Genomic DNA, 20,304 nt, shown 5'->3' with positions numbered 1-20,304 from the left:
AACATGAATTCTGGTGCCACTGGATTCACTATGCACTTGGTAACCTGTTGTATGATCTACTTCATAGTGTAACAATTAAATAATGAAACAATCCACTAAAATATACGTTTAAACTGTAATCTTACCCAAATTTACAGAGACCTGTTCAAGGTGTTCATGGCTTTGGGAAGATGGTTTAAAATAATTACTAGCGATAGGTTGGGAAAACCTGAAGAAACTAATGAATGTCTTCGCTCGCTTAGAATTTAATTTCAGTTTAACGTCATTTTAACTGCTGTTAACACTGGGGCTTCCCGTCTGTTTAACTTTCAGTTTCCTGGCTATCTGGCGAACTACCTAGCTAGCTAGCCCAAAGTGATTTACAACGACTAGCGAGGCGTCGTTGCCTTGAGAATGAAACTTGGCTAGCAAATGACATGACTCCAGAATACATTATTTCCAGAAGATTGTTAGCTAGCTAGCTAGATATGTGGATAGGAAATGCTGCCGGATAGGTAAACTAGCTAGCAAACATTAGCCACAAAAGCTTGTGTGTGTTGCTTGCTAGCTAAGAGGACACAAAATAAACAATGTTCACATCACGGAAATAAATTCAGAACTGTACCCCCGTTAAATTATCATAACAAGCTAGATATAGCGGAACTACTGCCTGTCTGACAAATAATTTATCAGAATATATATTTTAATCTACATCTAACAAACTTACCTTCCACAAAACACAGTTCCAAAAAAAAAAAAAAAAAAAGAGACGAACACAACCGACAGCTTGGCGCGTTGCTGCTTGGTTCTTATACTTTCTTGCCGGAAGCGAGATGAAAAGGCACGTAACACGCATAAGCCGCATGGAGTTATTGGAGATGTAGTTTTAAAGTATCTGCTACGGAAACTACTATGTCGCCTGCTCTGTGGTACCCAACACCATAATTGATAAGGTCACGAGGTGAATTTGATGTCACCATGAATGTTTCTGAATTCAAGATTCTGTGCGTAAGCCATACACAAACCTGGTTGAGTCATTTAGACTTTCCCCTTTCATAGACTATTAAGTAGCTGAATACTTCAGCTTCACCTGCAGACAAATGAAAGGACTTGAAACTAACATACACAAACACATATTAAAGATACAGTATATTATTGTAAACCTAGTTATCTCATTTGCATTAGAATTTCTTTTAGATTATAAGAATATGAATATTGAATTTCAGCATATATGTCCATTCATGTAATAGATTGTGTTAATCATAGTAATTGAACAAATTTCAACAAGGTGACTGGAAAATCTCGAGTAAATAGACAGCAAGGCAGCAATAAAAACAGCAAGGTGGATCAAGTAAATGCACTTCTATTTTACCAGAGACCCCACACACACACACACACACACACACACACACACACACACACACACACACACACACACACACACACACACACACACACACACACACACACACACACACACACACACACACACACACACACACACACACACACACACACACACACACACACACACACACACACACACACACACACACACACACAGATATATTACTGACATAAACACAGTAAAACAATTATGTTCATATATATATATATTTATTTTTTTGATTATGCTAACAAGATAGTTATCTTGATAGTTATCAGCAGAAAGACAATGTAACATTCAAAATGTACTCTCGATTGTTTACACACTAGCACTGGTGTCATAAACCCAATGAACAAAACTTGACTTATCAATTCAACATATCAACTATTCAAAGGTCAAACTTATTCAATCAGTAATTAGCTTTAGGTGAGTTCTCCTGTGTTGTAGTACGATGGTTGATGTTGTTGCAAGAGCTGACATTTGGAAATGAGAATTGCTGAATATTTTCTATTGTAGTTCACTATAACATATGAATGCAATTCTTGTTGATTATTGCACAGCAGAGTACCTAGTGTATTCTACTACAAGGGGACCACTGTACCAATTAGAGTTCTTATGCTATCATCACTTTCCTTGACATACTCCACAATACTCTCATATCATCTGATCAGAGAAAGCAAGATGGGCCAGAGCAGCTCATGTACATTGTCATTGCTGACAACAGTTTCCACCGGGCTGCTCAGGTCCACAATGGATTTGATGAAACCCAGCATTTGAATTTTATGTAAGAAAATTTCTTGTGATGTAAAATTATTTGGCTGGATCAAGTGTAGAAATGGGACCCATAGTCATATTTTGCTTTTGTATTTTCATTTTTCTCTGAATGTCTTTTCCTTCTTTGTTTCATATTTACATTTCTTTTGATTTCTTTTGATACATTTTATATTTCTTTTTGATTTTGATTTTACATCAAAATCGTTTTATAGTTTGGAACAACTGGCTAATGTAGTCCCATCTTGTACATTACAACACTGAAAAAGCAAATGCATACTGATACCTAAAGATCTTCATAATAGCATTTTCGATTAATGACATGGGTGTGTAATTGCCATTCATATAGTCTATTCATTTGTGGGCATGTGTGTATGAATCAGTTACAAAGGGTCAGGGGCAAGGGGCGAAGAGATAGTTTTAAAATGTTGTACATTTTGACAGAAAATGTTTACTGTGTTTTGTGTCTATAGCTTTGAGAAATGGGATATAGTTTCAGGAAATGTGTTTTTGATATTTAAAGATTTATTTTCCAAGTGATAAAATTGCCTAGGTTATTCAGCATAAATATGTTTTCTCTTTCCCCAGAAGATGGTGGTAAAGAACCACCTATCTTGCATGCATTTACATTACATTGCATTACAGTCATTTAGCAGGCGCTCTTATCCAGAGCAACAAACAATAAAGTGCATTTGCAAATAAGCCTGAACAAGTCTGTAGAACTCTATACAGGCAGCTATTCTGTACAACTGGATTAAAGTGAGTGAGGTCAATAGTGAGGTCAAATATTCTATTGGTGATGCGGTTTCCCCCCACATTAAATTCTTCACTTTCAATTTCTGACAGCAAAGCATTCAAACAGTTTCAACCATTTGCTCAACTTTGTATATATTCATTCATTCATTATCCTAACCCGCTTATCCTGAACAAGGTCGCAGGGGGCTGGAGCCTATCTCACCATACATTGGACAAAAGGCAGGAATACACCCTGGACAGGTCGCCAGTCCATCGCAGGGCACACACACCATTCACGCACACACTCATACAGTCATACCCACGGGCAAATTAGACTCTCCAATCAGCCTAACATGCATGTCTTTGGACTGTGGGAGGAAACCGGAGTACCTGGAGGAAACCCACCAAACACAGGGAGAACATGCAAACTCCACACGGAGAGGCCCCAGCCGACAGGGATTTGAACCCAGGACCTCCTTGCTGTGAGGCGACAGTGCTACCCACTGCACCATCCGTGCCGCCCACTTTGTATATATGTAACATTTTATTTTCTTACATTTACTGAAAATGCCAAGAATTAGAATGAGGAAGATACAGCGAGGTCTCTTTTCAACAGAGCCATGTGTCCTAGTGGGAAAGCTATCTGCGCACACCAGTGCATATAAGAATGGCATATGCCATGTGACACTTTCTAGGCTCATAAAAAGGATAAAGAGCAGTTAGACATGAAACAGCCAGGAGAGGGTTGGGAACCACCACCACATGTTGCCCAGTGCAGGGTGGCAGTTAACTCATTATTTTTAGTTCCAGATGGTTCATTCTTAAACTTTCTTATGTTTACATTTACTTTGACATTTTAGTCATTTGGCAGACGCTTTTAATCCAAAGCGACTTGCATAGGTTCTTCCACAAGTCAAAGCATCACATCCATAACTAGGAAAATACACATGGAATGCTGTTCTAAACATATAGTCATCATAAGTGCAATTTTTTTTTTTTTGGGTTAGACAAGGAGGATAGGGATATCAGAAAGGGGGGGGTGGGGGAAATCAGGAGGGAGGACTAAGGTAGAGTTTGAAAAGGTGTGTTTTGAGTCAGCGTTGAAATAGGGGGAGGGATTCTGCTGTCCTGACAGTGGTAGGCAAGTCATTCCACCACTGAGGAACCAGAACGGAAAACAGGCGTGAACGTGCAGCTCAACCGCCAGGTGCACGTAGAGAGGGAACCATAAGGCGACCAGAGCTGGCAGACCGGAGTGGTCTAGCTGGGGAGTAGGGAGTGATCAAGGATTGTATGTAAGGTGGGGCAGTCCCCTTAGCAGCCTGAAATGCCAACACTAGGGCCTTGAATCGGATGCGTGCGGCAATAGGAAGCCAGTGGAGACCAATGAGAAGCGAGTGACATGAGCCGACCTGGGCTGACTGGTGATCAGGCGGGCTGCAGCATTCTGGACCAGCTGGAGGGGCTTGATGGCACACGCTGGGCTAGGAGGGAGTTGCAGTAATCCAGGCGGGAAATGACGAGCGCCTGGACTAGGAGCTGGGTGGCTTTCTCCGTCAAGAGATGACAGATATGGCGTATATTATACAGAAAGAACCTGCAGGTTCTGGCAGTGGAGGATACTTGTGGAGCCAGGGTGAGGCAGTTATCAAGAGTCACTGCTCTTACCGGTTGTTCAGGCTACATTTAATCCTGCAGTAAAAAGTAGTGTCCTCTAGTTCATTCTATGTTCCAAACTACTACCTAATGTTTGAAAATTACCATACAAATATGGCATCATTAGAATTGTGACTGCTTGATAAACTTTGAGTCCTCACAACATACATTTATCCACAGGTTTAAAAAAACGTTAGGCTATGATTCAAGGGTCACCGTTGCCAAAATAATTGTTTGAAAATTAGTCTACAAATATCACAAACTCATGATATAGCCTACTTTTATTGGCAGGTTTAATAAATAAATGATATTCGAGGATATGTGTAAGCCCAGATAATGAATTTCCATAATCTTGTAACATTTTATTGGTTGCGCAACATTGCGATGTTTACGCATGGTTAATAATAATAATAATAATAATAATAATAATTATTATTATTATTATTATTATTATTATTATAATTCCAGAGCCCACTGTATATATTATTCCTCCCTCTTCCAATTTTCCATGATTTTTCACAACTTTGCCTTGACAGCTCTACGGCAATATTTTCAGTGGCAAATACCAAGCCTTAGCCATAATTGAGTCATGTTGTTCATCCCCAAATTAGCACAGTATTCATCCAGGGCTATGCCATCTGTTATCACTTTCATGCAATGACTGCTCTTTCCCAGAGTTCAGAAAATGAATGCAATGATGTCAAAATAGAACAATTATTCGCTGGATATGAGCAGATGTTTCAATAGTCACCAGCTCTCATCAATGTGTTGCTGTCTTCTGACAGAGACACACACCGAGGTATTTCACCAGCCACTCCTACATTCTAACAGAAATTAACTTGTTAACAAATTATCATACAACCTATGCTTTTGATTTGTTGGGAAAGTAATCTGTGTGAGTGGGTTGCATTGTATCATCTTTGAGGTTCCTTCAGTACAGGCCAAAGCAACAAGACGAACATGCCTAGTGAGGATATTCCGTATGAGAACTAGAGATATAATGAACATGGATTCCTATGGGAGCCCAATTGTGTATGAAGCCAGTCCACAGAGGTTGCCATGTTTGACTCTAGATGTTTTTGGCACTAAAGCAAGCACACTGGAGCTTTTTTGGCACCAGAGCATATGTACTGGGTACCTAAACAAAAAGTGAGTGTGGTTTAGATTCAACAGGGCTGGCTGCAATCAATCAACTGAATCTGATTATCTATTTACTTTATTCAATAGGTCAGTTGACTCGATAAGGGGTCAATTCCTTTTTCCGCAGTAGTGATATGGGTGTTTGATAATTTGTTTTACATTATATAAATGAAATGGGTTTGAAAATGTGCTTTATGTTTACTCAGAGTCCCTTTCAATGCTTTTGATAAATTTTAGTAATTTTAGTAATTTTTTCTGAAAACCATCGGTGTCAAAATTAACAATACTTTACAATAATTTAGTTAATCTCAGTCTAAAGGAACTATTTGGTGTCCTTCCATCACTTCCTCTTCACTGGAGTGTAAAAATGAGGTAACAAGTATACAAAATCCCTTTGTCAAACAACAGAATGGGGTCACCATGTTTCAAAAAGAACCATCAGATGAGACAAAAATTGAACGTTTTCACCATACACACCATCAACATAGTTGGTCACAAGAAGAATGCATACAAGCACCTCATACTTACTTCCAAATATGGAGGTGGATCAAAGATGTTTTGGAGAGGTTTTTCTGCCAGTGTTCCGCCACTATTTATTATTATATATTTATGGGTGCCAATAATACTGCAGCCCATTGTATATACTGTATATAGATATAAAAAATATGATTAGAAGCTTGAAATGAGCAAAGTCTTCCACGGATTTCATTTGAAATGGTATCAATGAACAAACAGCAGTCATATGCCAGTAGTAGTAGTTTGAACATTCATTGATTGCATTCTGTCCCAATACAAACAAAAGACAAAATGCCTTTCTCCATGTAATTTACACACCAAATACATGACTGTTTGAAGTGGTACTATTTTCCTCATCAAGACCTAATTGGTTTCTCAGCAGTTTTGTCTCTGTAAGTGCAGAATCACATTTTCACTTTTAACTACAAAAAGAAATGAACAGATTTATCCTGTTTAGTCAGTATTGCAACGGTGGTGTATCCATGCAAATGCCATTTTCCAAGCCTACTCATTGAGAAAAGCACCATTGTTAAATAAATTGAATATAATATATATAATTCTATTGTTTGATGTGAGCCTTCTCCATACCTCTAGGCTGCCATGTTGACAATATTTTCTATGGTGCCTCAGAGTACTAATGTTGATGAGAAACCAAAGGGTTATGAGTCTCATAAACAAACTATTAGGACAGGTAATCACATTTTACTTTTTAAATGAATATATAATGAATTACATTTGCATGTATTATTTTGAAATGCAATGGAATTGTGTGAACATGGTCTGGTGCAAATACATGTTCAATACAAAGTGGAAGCACTTACATTGAGCTCTTCCTATAGTTCAGTGAATGGGAAAATATGTATGTCTTTATTCTAATATTGTGTGGATTCTAATTCATAATCTGAAATGATGTGGCTTTTCACTGACAATTGTAAGGTCAGTGCACTCAAGGCCATTCTCTGTATTCTTCTTCTCAAGGAACTGATGTTCCTTGAGAATAAGAAAAAAGCATAGTAGAGTATAAAATGCTGATGAAATACAAAATACAGTGCACTGCTTTAGTTCATGTAAATTTCATTCAGGGCTTTTTGCACGCAACTGCTCTGATACAAAAGTAAAAAAATAAAAATAAAAAGGGAATGTCTCCCCTCTCTGTACTAGCCAGGTGTAGTTTGCCATCTCTTGCCTTTTTTCCACAGGAATGATCAAACCATGAGCTGCACCTGTTACAAATACAAGTGACGCTAAGCACACTGATAGGATTCATAAGTCAAAGCCTAATTAGTGTTATTGTTATACAGCAAGCCTTGACCAGATCAAGCTGATCATGGACATGATGACATTGTGAAAAGCTTGAATGAGAGGCTGATGAGGACCAATGACAGAAAGGGCACTACACTTTACTGCTGCCAGTAGCATTACTCTAAATTATGGAGTGCTGAAATAAAAAAGTCTTATTCCAATCAATGTGAACTCCATGTCACAAATTAAAATGGAAAATAAAATGGAAATGAAAATCCATGAAACAAATGAACAAAAATCTAATTAGAAATATACAGCAATCAAATATTTATTGTATATATAAATGTATTTCTATTGTTTCTGTTGATGGAACAAAACATTAATATTGATACATTACATTATTGGCATTTGGCAGACGCTCTTATCCAGAGCAACGTACAGTTGATTAGACTAAGCAGGAGACAATCTTCCCCTGGAGCAATGCAGGGTTAAGGGCCTTGCTCAAGGGACCAACAGCTGTGTAGATCTAATTGTGGCTACACCAGGATTAGAACCACCAACCTTGTGTGTCCCAGTCATGTACCTTAACCACTATGCTACAGGCTGCCCAGGTTGCCCTGTCAGAAACATTATTCAAAAATGGAAGATAAATGCAACCGTTGAAGTCAAGGCAAGGTCTGGAAGACAAAGAAAGATTTCAGAGAATGGCCCTGGTGAGAAATGCCACAAATCACTGCAAAAAAGAGTAGCAAACACAGGTCTAGCTGTACACAGGACACAACATACTTTAAACAACAAAGACATACATGGCAGAGTTGCCGAAAAGAAAGACATCAACTCAAAATGTAGCGTCTGAAGTATGCAAAAGAAGACATTGAGAAGCCTGAAGCCTTTTGGAACAATGTGCTTTGGACTGACAAAACCAAAATAGAACCTCCAAAGTAGGAGAAAAAATGGTGAAGCCTTTGCAGATAAGAACACCTTCCCAACTGTAAAGCATGAAGGTGGATCCATTATGCTTTGGGGCTGTGTGGCAGCTGGGGACACAGGAAATATTGTGTGAGTGGAGGAAAGAATGGATTCCACCAAATATCAAGAAATCCTAGAGGCTAATGTTCAAAGGTCAGACATTGATGTTGAAGAAAGGTTGGGTATTCCAGCAAGACAATGATCCAAAGCAAACCTCGAAATCAAACACAAAGTATCTCCAGGAAAGATGGATGAAGGTTTTGTAATGGCCATCACAGTGCCCAGACTTGAATATTATCGAAAATCTGTGGAGAGATCTCAAACATGCTGTACATGCTGAAGAATATTTCTGAGCTAGAGGTGTTCTGCAAGGAAAATTTCCAAAAGTGGCTACAGGAAGCATTAATAAGCCATTATAGCTACCCAAAGTGGAGTTATGAAGTGTTAACTGACAGGGCCCCCAAACCTTTGCACAGGACCTTTTTCTTTTTCTTTTATCTTTCTTTAAAATTTGAAGAAATCATGTCATGTTTAATGTTGTACCATTTAGAGGTCGGGTTCATTTCCGTTCACTTAGATATTAATTGCTATTAAAGGCTTGTTGATCTGGGGTGCAAGTTCCAGGCACTTTTGCAACCATTCCAAGTTATTTACACCTTTCTATTATGCCCTTGCAGTGCTAAGCAGTTTGTTTAAATTTATGGATTTTCTTATACCCATTACCCAACTTGTGATGGTCAATGACCATCTGTGTCTTCTGAATTGATAGCTCTTTGACTTTTCCCATGCTGATGGTTGACAACGGGATTGTGCATGCTTGTTACCTCATTTTTATACTCTAGTGAAACAGGAAGTAATGGAATGACAAAATATATTTCCTTTAGACTGAGATTAATTAAATTAAATTGTAAGTAAGTGGTAAAATTGCGCTGTCACCGCATAAGCAAGGTACTGACCTTGAATCCTGGTCAGGGCTCCCTCTGTTTGGAGCTTGCAGGTTCTCCCTGTTTCCACATGGGTCTCCTCCTGGTATACTGGCTTCATAGGCATGCAAATTAGATTAACTGGACAGTGTAAATTATGCCAGCCATATGAATGTTAAGCAGGCCCTGCGATGGATTGGCAACATGTCCAGGGTGTATTCCTGCCCTTCACCCACTGTCTACTGGGATAGACTCCAGACCCTGATCCAGGAGCACACAACCTAGAAACAGATGTACAGCATGGAATAAAGGATGGCAGTATCTTCTCTAATGATTTGGAGCATGTTACTGAACAGTAAATAGCCATTTCAAACATCCTAATAAATGTTGTGAGGCTAAATGATGCATGTCTCTTGTAATGGCAAGAATATCTAAAACATAATATTTTAAACATTTCTTTATTTCATGAATATTTCTACTAGCAATGTTTATTGTGACTTTACAAGATTTACAATTTCATCATGTATTTTACAACACAAACACCTTAAGAAGATGATTAATGACTACTTTCAACATACATCAACATTTGTACAAAAACTACTTTTAAGCACACCAATAACCGATATCAGAAACAAAATACATTTTAATGGCAATAAAAATAAATATAATTTTTGAACAACAAAGGATCCACACATATATTAACACTACTTATTATAATACATAATTCATGGTATCTTGTCATCATAGCTCATAATTATGTTCTGATAAAACATAGGCTCAGTTATCCGTATCAATATCTGATATCAAATAATTTCTATGGAGGACAACTGAAATGCACCTGGCCATAAGAAGACATCATTCACAGGCCCATACACATTTCTAAAATTCAAATAAATCAGATTTTTTATTAACAGACAGTGCTGTGAACTCAACGTTTACAGCTTTTCTATTGGGGCTTTTGAGAAGTCCTTTTGGTCATAAGGGAAACCATAAGGCTTCATTCAGTTTTTAACCCACCAACTCAGCTAGTATGCAGTGACTGGCTCTGATGTACATATGTAGTGCACAGCTGATAGTGGCAGACTTCAGATGACAGAGAAGTTGCTCTTGCACAATGAGAAAAGACAATCATGAGAAAACATTACTCATTGGTGGCCTTATGGCCACTGGGGATGCTGCACACACTGGACAGGAATAAATATCAGGGTGTGTCCATACACTAGTGCCCTCTGTCTTCTCAACACAGTGGATCAGCCACCCACCAGCCCCAAGTTAGAGAAGTGCTTGTTGAATGATATCTTTGTTCAGTGCACCACAATGGCTTTGATGAAGGACATTGATTGTAACCAAAGCAAATATAATTTTCAGAGCAGAAGACGTTATCGTAATTGATCAGCAAATAAAAGACCTGTGTATTGTTTGCGTATTCCCTTCCCAAAAAGACGAATGTTTTTGGGGTGGCATGGCAGAATAATGGTGAGGGAACTGGGCTTGTAAATTGTAGCAGCACTTCGCACCTGGGGGCATTATATCATCATGGTATTTGTCCCTTCATTTCTTAAGTAAAATAACCAACTGTATACAGGTAAGTTAATTGTATATAGTTGCTCTGGTTGCTCTGCTAAATGAACTACATTTAAAACAAACAAGCAAGTACATTTGTAAATAAGTAAATAAAAAAAAATTAAAACAAAATAAACTTAATGATATGGCAAAATGTTCAATATTATTTTTACTGTACATATCTATACTTTTCACATTTACTCAGTACTATGTGACCTACAGTAAACAATGAATGCATGATATGAAAAATTAAACTCTAAATTATAATGCATAGCAATCAGATTTTCAGCACTCTGAAGAGACTGTTCAGTTTCTATGTATGAGCAAGATACTGTACATGTTATCTATTTGACCAGCCCTTCATATTCAGCAGCTTATATTTTCTAATACAGTTCCATGTAGGATGTGAATTTGAAGATAGATAAATTACAAAAATGACAACATAATTCAGTCATTCATAATCTAGAATTATAAATAATTGATTAAAGTGAATCACTTGTATATAAATTGCATTTGTTAATTAACAAGTACAGTAAGTGGGAAAAAAAGTGATTAAGATACTTTCTTTATGACTGAGATGAGTAAATTAGCAAGAGCCAACCACTGGCCTACCTATTTATTTTTGTCTCTCAGAAGGAAATCCTTGCCAGTCATGTCTGAATTATAGTTATTGTAATTATTTTGACGACTACAAAAATTTTGTTATGTATTATTTTTGTTATAATCGACTGTGAACATTTTACGGTTTTATTTGATCTGGATAATATTAAAGCGTAGCCTACTATTTTCCATAATTTACTAAAATTTTCACCAACATAGAACAAATATTGGTAAATGATTCTATGTATATAAGGTATTCACATTAATTAGGCGAGCAAATTGTCAGGGGAAAGCTAATCATTAGGAGCCATTCTCAAACTATATTTAGAATTATAGAGGTATAATTGCAGTTACACATTGTATTAGCTTTTTAGATAGGCTGTAGGAGGATTGTGATGTAACTTTCTATTGTAACCACACACACGCGCGTGTTAATATTGAGCAATTATACATTACAAGCGTCCGTAACTCCCTTAAGGTGCGCGATGGCCAATGTCTCTGTGAACTGGTGACTTCCTGATGACACAGATCTTTGCGACGCTGGTCTAAATTTCCTTTTAAACCCCACAAAACTCTTTTGTCGTCCTTTCAAATATTCCTTGTAATTCTTCGTCAATAATGTATAAAGAAATGGATTGATGCAACTGTTGCTATATGCTAGACAAGTGACTATGAAATTAACGTACACCATTGTCTTATGAGATAAATGGCCATGTCCAAAGTAATAGATGCTAAGTAGTTGCCATAACCAAAAAGGTAAGAAGCAAGCCCAATAGGCAACAACGATGCCGAGGATCATGTAAAGCACTTTCTGCTTGGGGCAGCGATTGGTTTCTTTTGTTGTACATTCCGTGGTCTGGGACATCCAATAAGTCCTGGCTAATCTAACATATAAATACCCAATAACAATGCCAGGAGCCAAGATGCAGGTATTGAATAATACAGTCAGATACACCTTGTAGGTTTTCATTTGCCAGGTCGGGTGGCACATGCGTTTCACCTGTCCATTCTGAACAGTCCGTTTAAGATCAATCATGATCATATTCGGGAGAGCGAGCAAAAACGACACAAGCCAAACTGCACAGGTTACTGTCCGCCTGTAGTGCCTGGATCTCCCAAAAGTATCCAGAGGTTTAACAACCGCCAGGTACCGCTCAGTACTCATTACGGTCAGAATAAAGATACTACCGTGCATGGTAAGGAAATCGAGGCTGAAAAGAATCCGACACCCGATATCTCCAAAATACCAGTCCTTCATAAAATAGGTACAGACCACGAAGGGGATTGTGGCCAAGTACAGTAAATCAGCAAATGCTAAGTTTATAATATAAACGTACATTGAACAACCGACCCGTACCGAAATGTTCATAATGACCAGGGTGTAAACATTTCCAACCACCCCAATTAAGCACATCACGGCTAGTACTGTCCCAAGTAGAGATGTTATGAAGATCTCATTGAACGAGCCGGGGCTTTGCGGAGAGGGTGAGGGCGATGATGAATTTAAAAAGGCGAACGAAGAGGCATTCACCGGATTCCAAGCATGAAGAGCTCCTACACAGTCAGTTGAACCCATCTTTCCAAAGTGAAGAAAATGTCTCACCGAAAAAAAACTGGTTCCATTTGTTTTGAAAATGAATCAAAAACTTGTTAATATTGTTCGGTCAAGATTCCGGGCCCCATAACGAAGCTGTGTTTTAAGTGGTATACATTAAATAATGATGCACATCTTTAAAACGTCTTAGGAAAATATATATTTTTAAATGAAACAACAAATGGATGAAATCACAGTCGATTGAATCACAATATTTTCTAAAAAATTTAAAAAAATAGCCTTCTTGAGAAATGATGAAATCCCCACGTATGCTCAATGGTAAACGCAAAACCTCTCCCCGTCGCCAACTGACCCGCGAGCAGCTTCAAAGTAGTGCGTCGGCTTCAACGGTGCTTGATTAGAGCAATTTATATCTGGAGAGTGCGCACATTTCTAGTTTGTAGCCCCTGGGTGAAGTAATATCTTTCCTTCCCGTAAACTCGAGGAAGGGTGGGATTAGACTCACGACAAAAGAGGAGGGGTTGTTTAGCAGAATCAGGCATGGAAGCAGTGTGAATTCCAAGCGCAGGAGCTTCCACAGGTTGTCAGTGGTCTGCAACATCATTCCTGGAGGGCTGCCGTATATGGTGGCTTTCGTTCCAACCGCAATTGCAGTCCCACAATTTTAACAATGTAATTTCTTCTCAATTAGGTGCTTTACATGTTTAGAGGGATTACTTACCCTCTTAAGCCGCATTATATCAATTAGATATAAGTGTCATGAGGAATACAAGTCCCATGTTCACATTGTGCTTTCTGTGCTATATTGGGAGCAACTGTATAAAATGAGGTAACAATTTAAACTGATCAAATTCAAGAGGGAAAACGATGGGCTCCTAAGTAGGTTGTCAAACACGTGTTTAAGTTCTGTCATAATATAGCCTAATTGAATTTCTCCCACCACACAATGCAGGTTTGGCACGTTATCATTTTCTCGATATTTGGATCCTTCATTATCTCCCAAATGGTTTGTTTTTGTGGCTATGTGTCAACACCTTAACCAATTAGGAGCATATTGCATTACTCAGTCTTTAATTTAGGTTAAATCATTTTGTAATCTCTTTTTAGATTTTGTAGCCTTGTTGCTTGCAATACAGCACAACTTTTACATTACTGGCATTTGGCAGACTTTTATTGGTCATGCATAGCTCTTTCTGACATAATGTGACTTAGTAAAGTAAATAATCCCTCTAAACACAAAAAGGACCTAATTAAGAAAATGAGAAAAAGATATTTGTGTTCTGATGATTGAAAATATTTAGAAATATTTAATTATGTGTGGGGTCTCCCACACATTATGATTTGAAAATTCCTGTAGTGTGTGCCAGGCTTCAATAGATTTAAAATGAGCTTGAAGATTACATACATGATATAACATGGTCTGAATACATTGCTGGCTATACGAGGGACACCTGTAATCAATTAGTATTCACAATAAAGCATGTCTGTGGCACTTGGCTATGTGTTTGATTCAGGTGCAGGCTTGGTTCAACAGTCTTGTTCATACTGAGTTCACGGCAGAGCAGCTAGAGGCAGAAATGGTAATATTCAAATTCTAATTTCCTTATATTCATGTGGCTGGTCGCAAAAGACAGCTGCATGCGATTCTTTTCTTTTTTTTCTGCATGGTACACCAGGTTGTCCGGCTGGTTTATTTAGTTTTGTACAAGCTTGATTAGGCCAGTTCTTGACAATCTGTAATGCAGTGTCCCACCTCAGTTTTTCAATTAAAAATAAATGAATAAATAATACATTGATTTATAGATGAATGATTGCATCTTCTAATCCACTACACCTAGTCTGGTGCAAGTGGATCACCTTTGTTAATTATCAACCTGTGGCTTGAAACTGGGCCATTGACACAATTCCTCCCCCCTCCAGCTGAATGTACTGTAGTTGAGGACTGAAATAATGTGATGACAACCCAGCCTTGAGGTGTGAACACCCCTAATCTTAACTTTAACCAAGTCTACATGTGCGGTCTCTACAGAGGGAGTGCATCTCTGTGCACATTGGCCAAGCAGGTGTCCAGATGGGAAATTCCTGCTGGGAGCTGTACTGCCTGGAACATGGATTCAGTCCTGACGGGACCGCCAGTGGCTCCCTTCCAATAGATTCCTCCTTTGGAACATTTTTCAGTGAAACACAAGCGGGAAAGTACGTTCCCAGGGCTGTATTTATTGATCTGGAACCAACAGTGGTGGGTGAGTAACAGCCTGGTTGGTGGGATTACCTGTTTGACACATGGGGTATGTGTCCTAATGGAATTTCAAAAGGCCTTCTCTGTGGTTCTAGGAGGCACCAAGAGGCTTCCATCCAAGTCTATGAACTGGATCAGCTAGTAATGCAATCATGTGATTTGCATGTCAATTGGACATTTCTGATGTAGTATAACTCTGTGTAGAGCAGTTAACAGGGTATAACTGAATAATTCTGATGTAATCGACACAACTGGTAATGTAATGGGCTTTTAGAACGGACTTAATTTTTAAAATGAGTTCCAAAAAATGTATTCTAAGGGTTGAGCTCCTCCCTTTCCTAATGTTAACTGTATGGATGAGTGTGTGGTTTCTAGACCATGCTATTCAGAGGTCAGTGGGTTGTTCATTTAAAAAAAAAAAATAAAAATAAAAAAAAAATTCTAAATCTGAACGATATTTCCGAGATGAAATACGAACTGGAGCCTACCGTCAGCTGTACCATCCAGAGCAGCTCATAACTGGGAAAGAGGATGCTGCCAATAACTATGCTCGAGGACACTACACCGTTGGGAAGGAGATCATTGAATCTGTTTTGGACCGCATGCGCAAGATGGTAAGACTGAATTGATTATGTAATGGTCTTCCATTTACCAGAAACTATCTGGATGTAATTACAGGTTCATTTGGTGGCCAGTTTGAAGAGCAGTAATGGTGGACCTATGCTGAATGCTAAGGTTCTTCTAAGCCCTGTTTTATAAAAAGGATTTTTAATTTGACTGTCCACAGTTATGGTAGGTATGGCCAACCACTGTCCTGATGCCTCAATGGTGAACACCAGCCTATGGTGTTCTCTTCCATGTTACTGGAATGTTGAGTTGTTGGCCATTTCACACTGAACAAGAACTAGCTCTTCAATGCACTTCAGCTCTGTGACCTCTTCACAATGAGCTCCTGGACTTGCATGTAGAAATCTGTGTTAATGGAAGATGTGACTAATGTGTTATGCATGTCCTGTGCTCTCTCCAGTCTGACCAGTGCACGGGACTCCAGGGCTTTCTCATCTTCCACAGTTTTGGAGGGGGAACTGGCTCGGGGTTCGCCTCTCTACTCATGGAGCGCATGTCTGTGGACTATGGGAAGAAGTCCAAGCTGGAATTCTCAGTGTACCCAGCTCCCCAGGTGTCCACAGCTGTGGTGGAGCCCTACAACTCCATCCTGACCACCCACACCACCCTGGAGCACTCGGACTGTTCCTTTATGGTTGATAATGAGGCTATCTTCGACATCTGCATGCGCAACCTTGATGTGGAACGCCCATCCTACACCAACCTCAACCGCCTCGTTGCCCAGATAATTTCCTCCATCACCGCGTCCTTGCGCTTTGATGGGGCCCTTAACGTTGACCTCACAGAGTTCCAGACCAACCTGGTGCCCTACCCTCGTATCCACTTCCCCCTGGTCACCTACTCTCCTATAATCTCTGCAGAGAAGGCCTACCATGAGCAGCTCTCTGTGGCTGAAATCACAAATGCCTGTTTCGAACCCTCTAACCAGATGGTGAAGTGCGACCCACGTCGAGGGAAGTACATGGCCTGTTGCCTGCTGTACCGTGGCGACGTGGTGCCCAAAGATGTCAATGCCGCCATTGCTAGCATCAAGAATCGCCGCTCAATTCAGTTTGTGGACTGGTGTCCCACAGGCTTCAAGGTCGGCATCAACTACCAGCCCCCCACCGTGGTTCCTGGTGGAGACCTGGCGAAGGTCCAGAGAGCCGTGTGCATGCTGAGCAACACCACCGCCATTGCCGAGGCCTGGTGCCGCCTAGACCACAAGTTTGACCTGATGTACGCCAAGCGGGCTTTTGTGCACTGGTATGTGGGGGAGGGCATGGAGGAGGGAGAGTTCACAGAGGCCAGAGAAGATATGGCAGCACTGGAGAAGGACTATGAGGAAGTTGGGATGGATTCTACAGATTGTTGTGAGGAAGAGGATGAGTACTGAATTGTGTTTGTATTAATAAATCTAAGCATTAAAGTTGCAGTGTCTTGTTTGTTTTGGATGGCAGGTGTTCATTGGTTCAGTGGCTTCTCCTTTTCACTTGGTCAACACCAAGTACAGTGCTTTGCATTTGAACATTTCTTGTGTGTCTAAAGAGGTTGGTTTGATTTATATATATATATTATGCAATAACCCGGGTGAATGGCAGGACTGAACTTGAGCTACTGATGTAGACTTTCAGTTCATTTAGAACAACTGGGGCCATACCTGTTTCTGGTTTCATGCTACCTTCTGGCTTGAATTACTTTCATCCCATCATTTTAGCTGCATTTCATGATGAGCACGACTGACAGCTGAGAACTCTGTCCCTGTAGATTGAATCACCGTAAAAGGTTTCATACAAGTGAGTCTGCTGGTCTGACCAGCCGATTGATTCAATTAGCCAGGGTAATTGGTGGAAACAACTAATTAAAATTTTATAGGGGTGTTCCAGGTATTTAAAGATGTATGGAGTTAGGATAGTTGCAAGTGTTGTATAAACAAAAACCCACAAGTGCCAAAAAGAATTATTTCTAGAGAAGTTGATTAAGGCTGTAACTTAAACATCAAGTAGAGGGTCAGGTGAAATTTCTGACATGGGTATAAATGTGCCAATAATGGCCACAATTCATATTCTATGGGTCATATCTCCGCCAATGTTATTAGTAATGTGTTTTCTCTTTACACAATGGAAAAATATTCTCAGATACCTCATTTACGCAATTACACAAAGTGTATACTTTTGGCGATATAACTCCCCAAAATTAGTCCCTGGAGAATAAAAGTGCATGTTTAGGACCAAACATCCAAAATGGATGTCGATACATGTTTTCTGAGGTGTAATATGAATTCTGTATTTAAAAAATCCCTACATACAAATTTATGGACCTGCATTTTTTAGAGACACCTGGCAAACTGGGAAACACAATTCAATTTTGTTCTCATAATCATCTACCAACATACAGAAAAAGAGAAAAATCCAAGAGGTGCTGTGGCGCAACCTCCTGGAGTTTCCCCATCAGCTTTCTCTGCCTGGTTTTAGTATCTAAAATGGCAGAAACTGTTTGCAAAGAGCAGTGACGGGTTTTTTGAATAGTCCCAGAGCCCAGTGGTCACCTCTGTGTTAACATTTAGCGACGTCAGAGAATGGACCAGGAGCAGAGAATGCAATCAAGGGCCAATGGTGGTTAGATTTTGCCAGGGATAGGTGCAGATCCCATATGGTACCTTTACAACATCAGTGGACCCCGACCCCAGGCCTAGAGGAATAAAGCCTTTTCAAAGTTGTAAATAACAAATTTGTGCTGTCAGTGAAATGGAATTCAAGGCTTCAAAAAAGCCTGCTCTATGCATTGTACACTAAAGATGCAACATTAGGGAGAGAATTCTTTTTTTTTGATAAACTGATCAAGGAGCATATTGCTCTATTGTGGTTTTTGTTCATCTCACAAAGTTTTAGCCACATTGGTTTAACATTTGTGGACATACCCAAGATGAATCAGAAAACAAAACATTAAAAAGAGCTAAACATTTTAGTTTGGTTAAAATGTGAATTCAGGACCGGCACAAGTAATTATGCATCACATCTACGTCATAAGAGATTCCTTTTATGAGTCAAGTAAAACAGCATTATTTTCTTTCCCAGAAAAAACAGCAGCAATCAATTCTTACTCTGTGAAAACTGTATAGACCTAATTCAACAAAGAACCGCAAAAGTGTATTGATGCAGCCACTATTTGCAATGGTAAATCAATATAAATTAAAAGAGTTGAACTAGACATTGATGTAAAGGTACAAAGTGCAGGCAATATTCTTATCAAACAAGAGAAATGATGGCATAAAAGCCCAGCAGTGCACAGTTGAGGGGCAGATTGTGCATGTGTTTGTGGTTAAGACATCCACAGGGTTCTGTTCTGCAATACTAGTTACCATGGTAATCCAATAGACTGTTCCAGGAACAATAGTGTTCCAGTCATTCCTCTCACAATCAAGAAAATAACAGCAATAACAAATATGTTCAGTGAAAAATCATTGCAACCATCTAAAAACCACACAAGTTTAACCGCAATCTTACTTTGGTTAGTATCAAATGGAGTATCCAACAATTAGCACAGTGCTGAAATTCACTTGCCACATTAAACCACATTATGCTAATAAAGTTAACAACCAGAAATGTTTGGGCCATTTGTACTCTGTAGGACAAGATACCACTCGTCATCTTAAAATAGCAATTGGTTCTTGGCAAGACAACAATGTGGGTGCATCTTTGCATTTTTAGCAGTCTTATAATATGGATGTAACTGCAAGCCCACAATTAGTGAGAATTCAATTTCCCTACATTAAGGGCATTTTATTTTAATTGGATTTGTTTCCAGGCTACTAGAATGATTAATGATATGCTATAAATGCAGTTATTCTTTCACCTGGGAGCCAGATACACTATTGTGCATGTTATGCCAAAGGGATTAACTGAGAAAAATGCCTATATTTTTCAATAATGATGACTGATGACAAATGCAGACAGATGGCATAACCACAAAGATAAACATATTGGCATGCAGATCACCTGCTTGTCTGTCAATACTTAATGACAAATATTTAAGCCACAATAATTATTAAAACAGCTGGCACTATTCTTTTTTTAAACATCACCTGACTCCATGGCTAAGAATAAATGAATCTGAATTTTTAGTTCTCAGTCTCCTTCCAGTGTCCAGCTCTGATTAAAATGCATTGGGGGTTCTAATATAGAGCCAAGGTCCAAGATTAAGGTATTGACTTTGTTTTCAGTCTTTGATGAAACAAAACTCTCTACAGTATGACTCAACTTCCATGTCCTTGCTAGTTTTGGCATAGTGGCCAAAGGGTATGTTTTTATTTCAGCTCAATCCACACCCTCACAAAATCGTCTCTCAAGTAACAAAATTCCACAGAATGACTGACAAATAGAATTTTCTAGTACCTAATATCCATGCTCCTAGATTGTTAACT

The 20,304-nt window shown here is 39.0% G+C and overlaps 3 protein-coding genes across 5 annotated transcripts in view; 1 reads left to right on the top strand and 2 right to left on the bottom strand.

Moving 5' to 3' along the window:
• Window positions 1-13,888, bottom strand: part of rnf216 (ring finger protein 216) — a 39,711-nt gene extending 25,823 nt beyond the window's left edge. The window contains exons 1-2 of one of the 3 annotated variants that reach the window (XM_061233201.1): window positions 13,758-13,888; window positions 9,352-9,599 (exon numbers count right to left, since the gene is read on the bottom strand). The gene's annotated coding sequence lies outside the window, so the exon portion shown is untranslated. Of the gene's footprint in view, window positions 1-706; window positions 793-9,351; window positions 9,600-13,541; window positions 13,663-13,757 lie in introns of those variants that run through there. The other 2 variants (XM_061233202.1, XM_061233200.1) reach the window with 2 other exon arrangements.
• On the bottom strand, window positions 11,927-13,057 carry uts2r5 (urotensin-2 receptor 5). Its single transcript, XM_061230472.1, has one exon. It carries the CDS (start codon window positions 13,055-13,057, stop codon window positions 11,927-11,929), a length of 1,131 nt encoding a protein of 376 aa, XP_061086456.1.
• A 605-nt stretch (window positions 13,889-14,493) lies between the features above and the next one.
• On the top strand, window positions 14,494-17,310 carry LOC133115733 (tubulin alpha-8 chain-like). Its single transcript, XM_061225389.1, has 4 exons — window positions 14,494-14,616; window positions 15,066-15,279; window positions 15,741-15,889; window positions 16,303-17,310. Exons 1-4 carry the CDS (start codon window positions 14,536-14,538, stop codon window positions 17,275-17,277), a joined length of 1,419 nt encoding a protein of 472 aa, XP_061081373.1. The 5' UTR covers window positions 14,494-14,535; the 3' UTR covers window positions 17,278-17,310.
• The last annotated feature ends 2,994 nt before the right edge of the window (window positions 17,311-20,304 follow it).

This window comes from Conger conger, chromosome 2 (assembly GCF_963514075.1).
Source record: "Conger conger chromosome 2, fConCon1.1, whole genome shotgun sequence".
In the NCBI taxonomy this organism is placed as follows: Eukaryota; Metazoa; Chordata; class Actinopteri; order Anguilliformes; family Congridae; genus Conger; species Conger conger.
The sequence above is the reverse complement of the archived record's forward strand: the minus strand, read 5'-3'. Positions and strand labels throughout refer to the sequence as shown.

Bases quoted from the DNA above. Each gene is read 5' to 3' on its own strand.
- uts2r5 (XM_061230472.1), bottom strand. From the start codon at position 13,057: ATGGGTTCAACTGACTGTGTAGGAGCTCTTCATGCTTGGAATCCGGTG.
- LOC133115733 (XM_061225389.1), top strand. From the start codon at position 14,536: ATGTGTTTGATTCAGGTGCAGGCTTGGTTCAACAGTCTTGTTCATACT. The intron at 14,617-15,065 runs GTAATATTCAAA...CGGTCTCTACAG, and splicing joins AGCAGCTAGAGGCAGAAATG to AGGGAGTGCATCTCTGTGCA. The intron at 15,890-16,302 runs GTAAGACTGAAT...TGCTCTCTCCAG, and splicing joins TGGACCGCATGCGCAAGATG to TCTGACCAGTGCACGGGACT.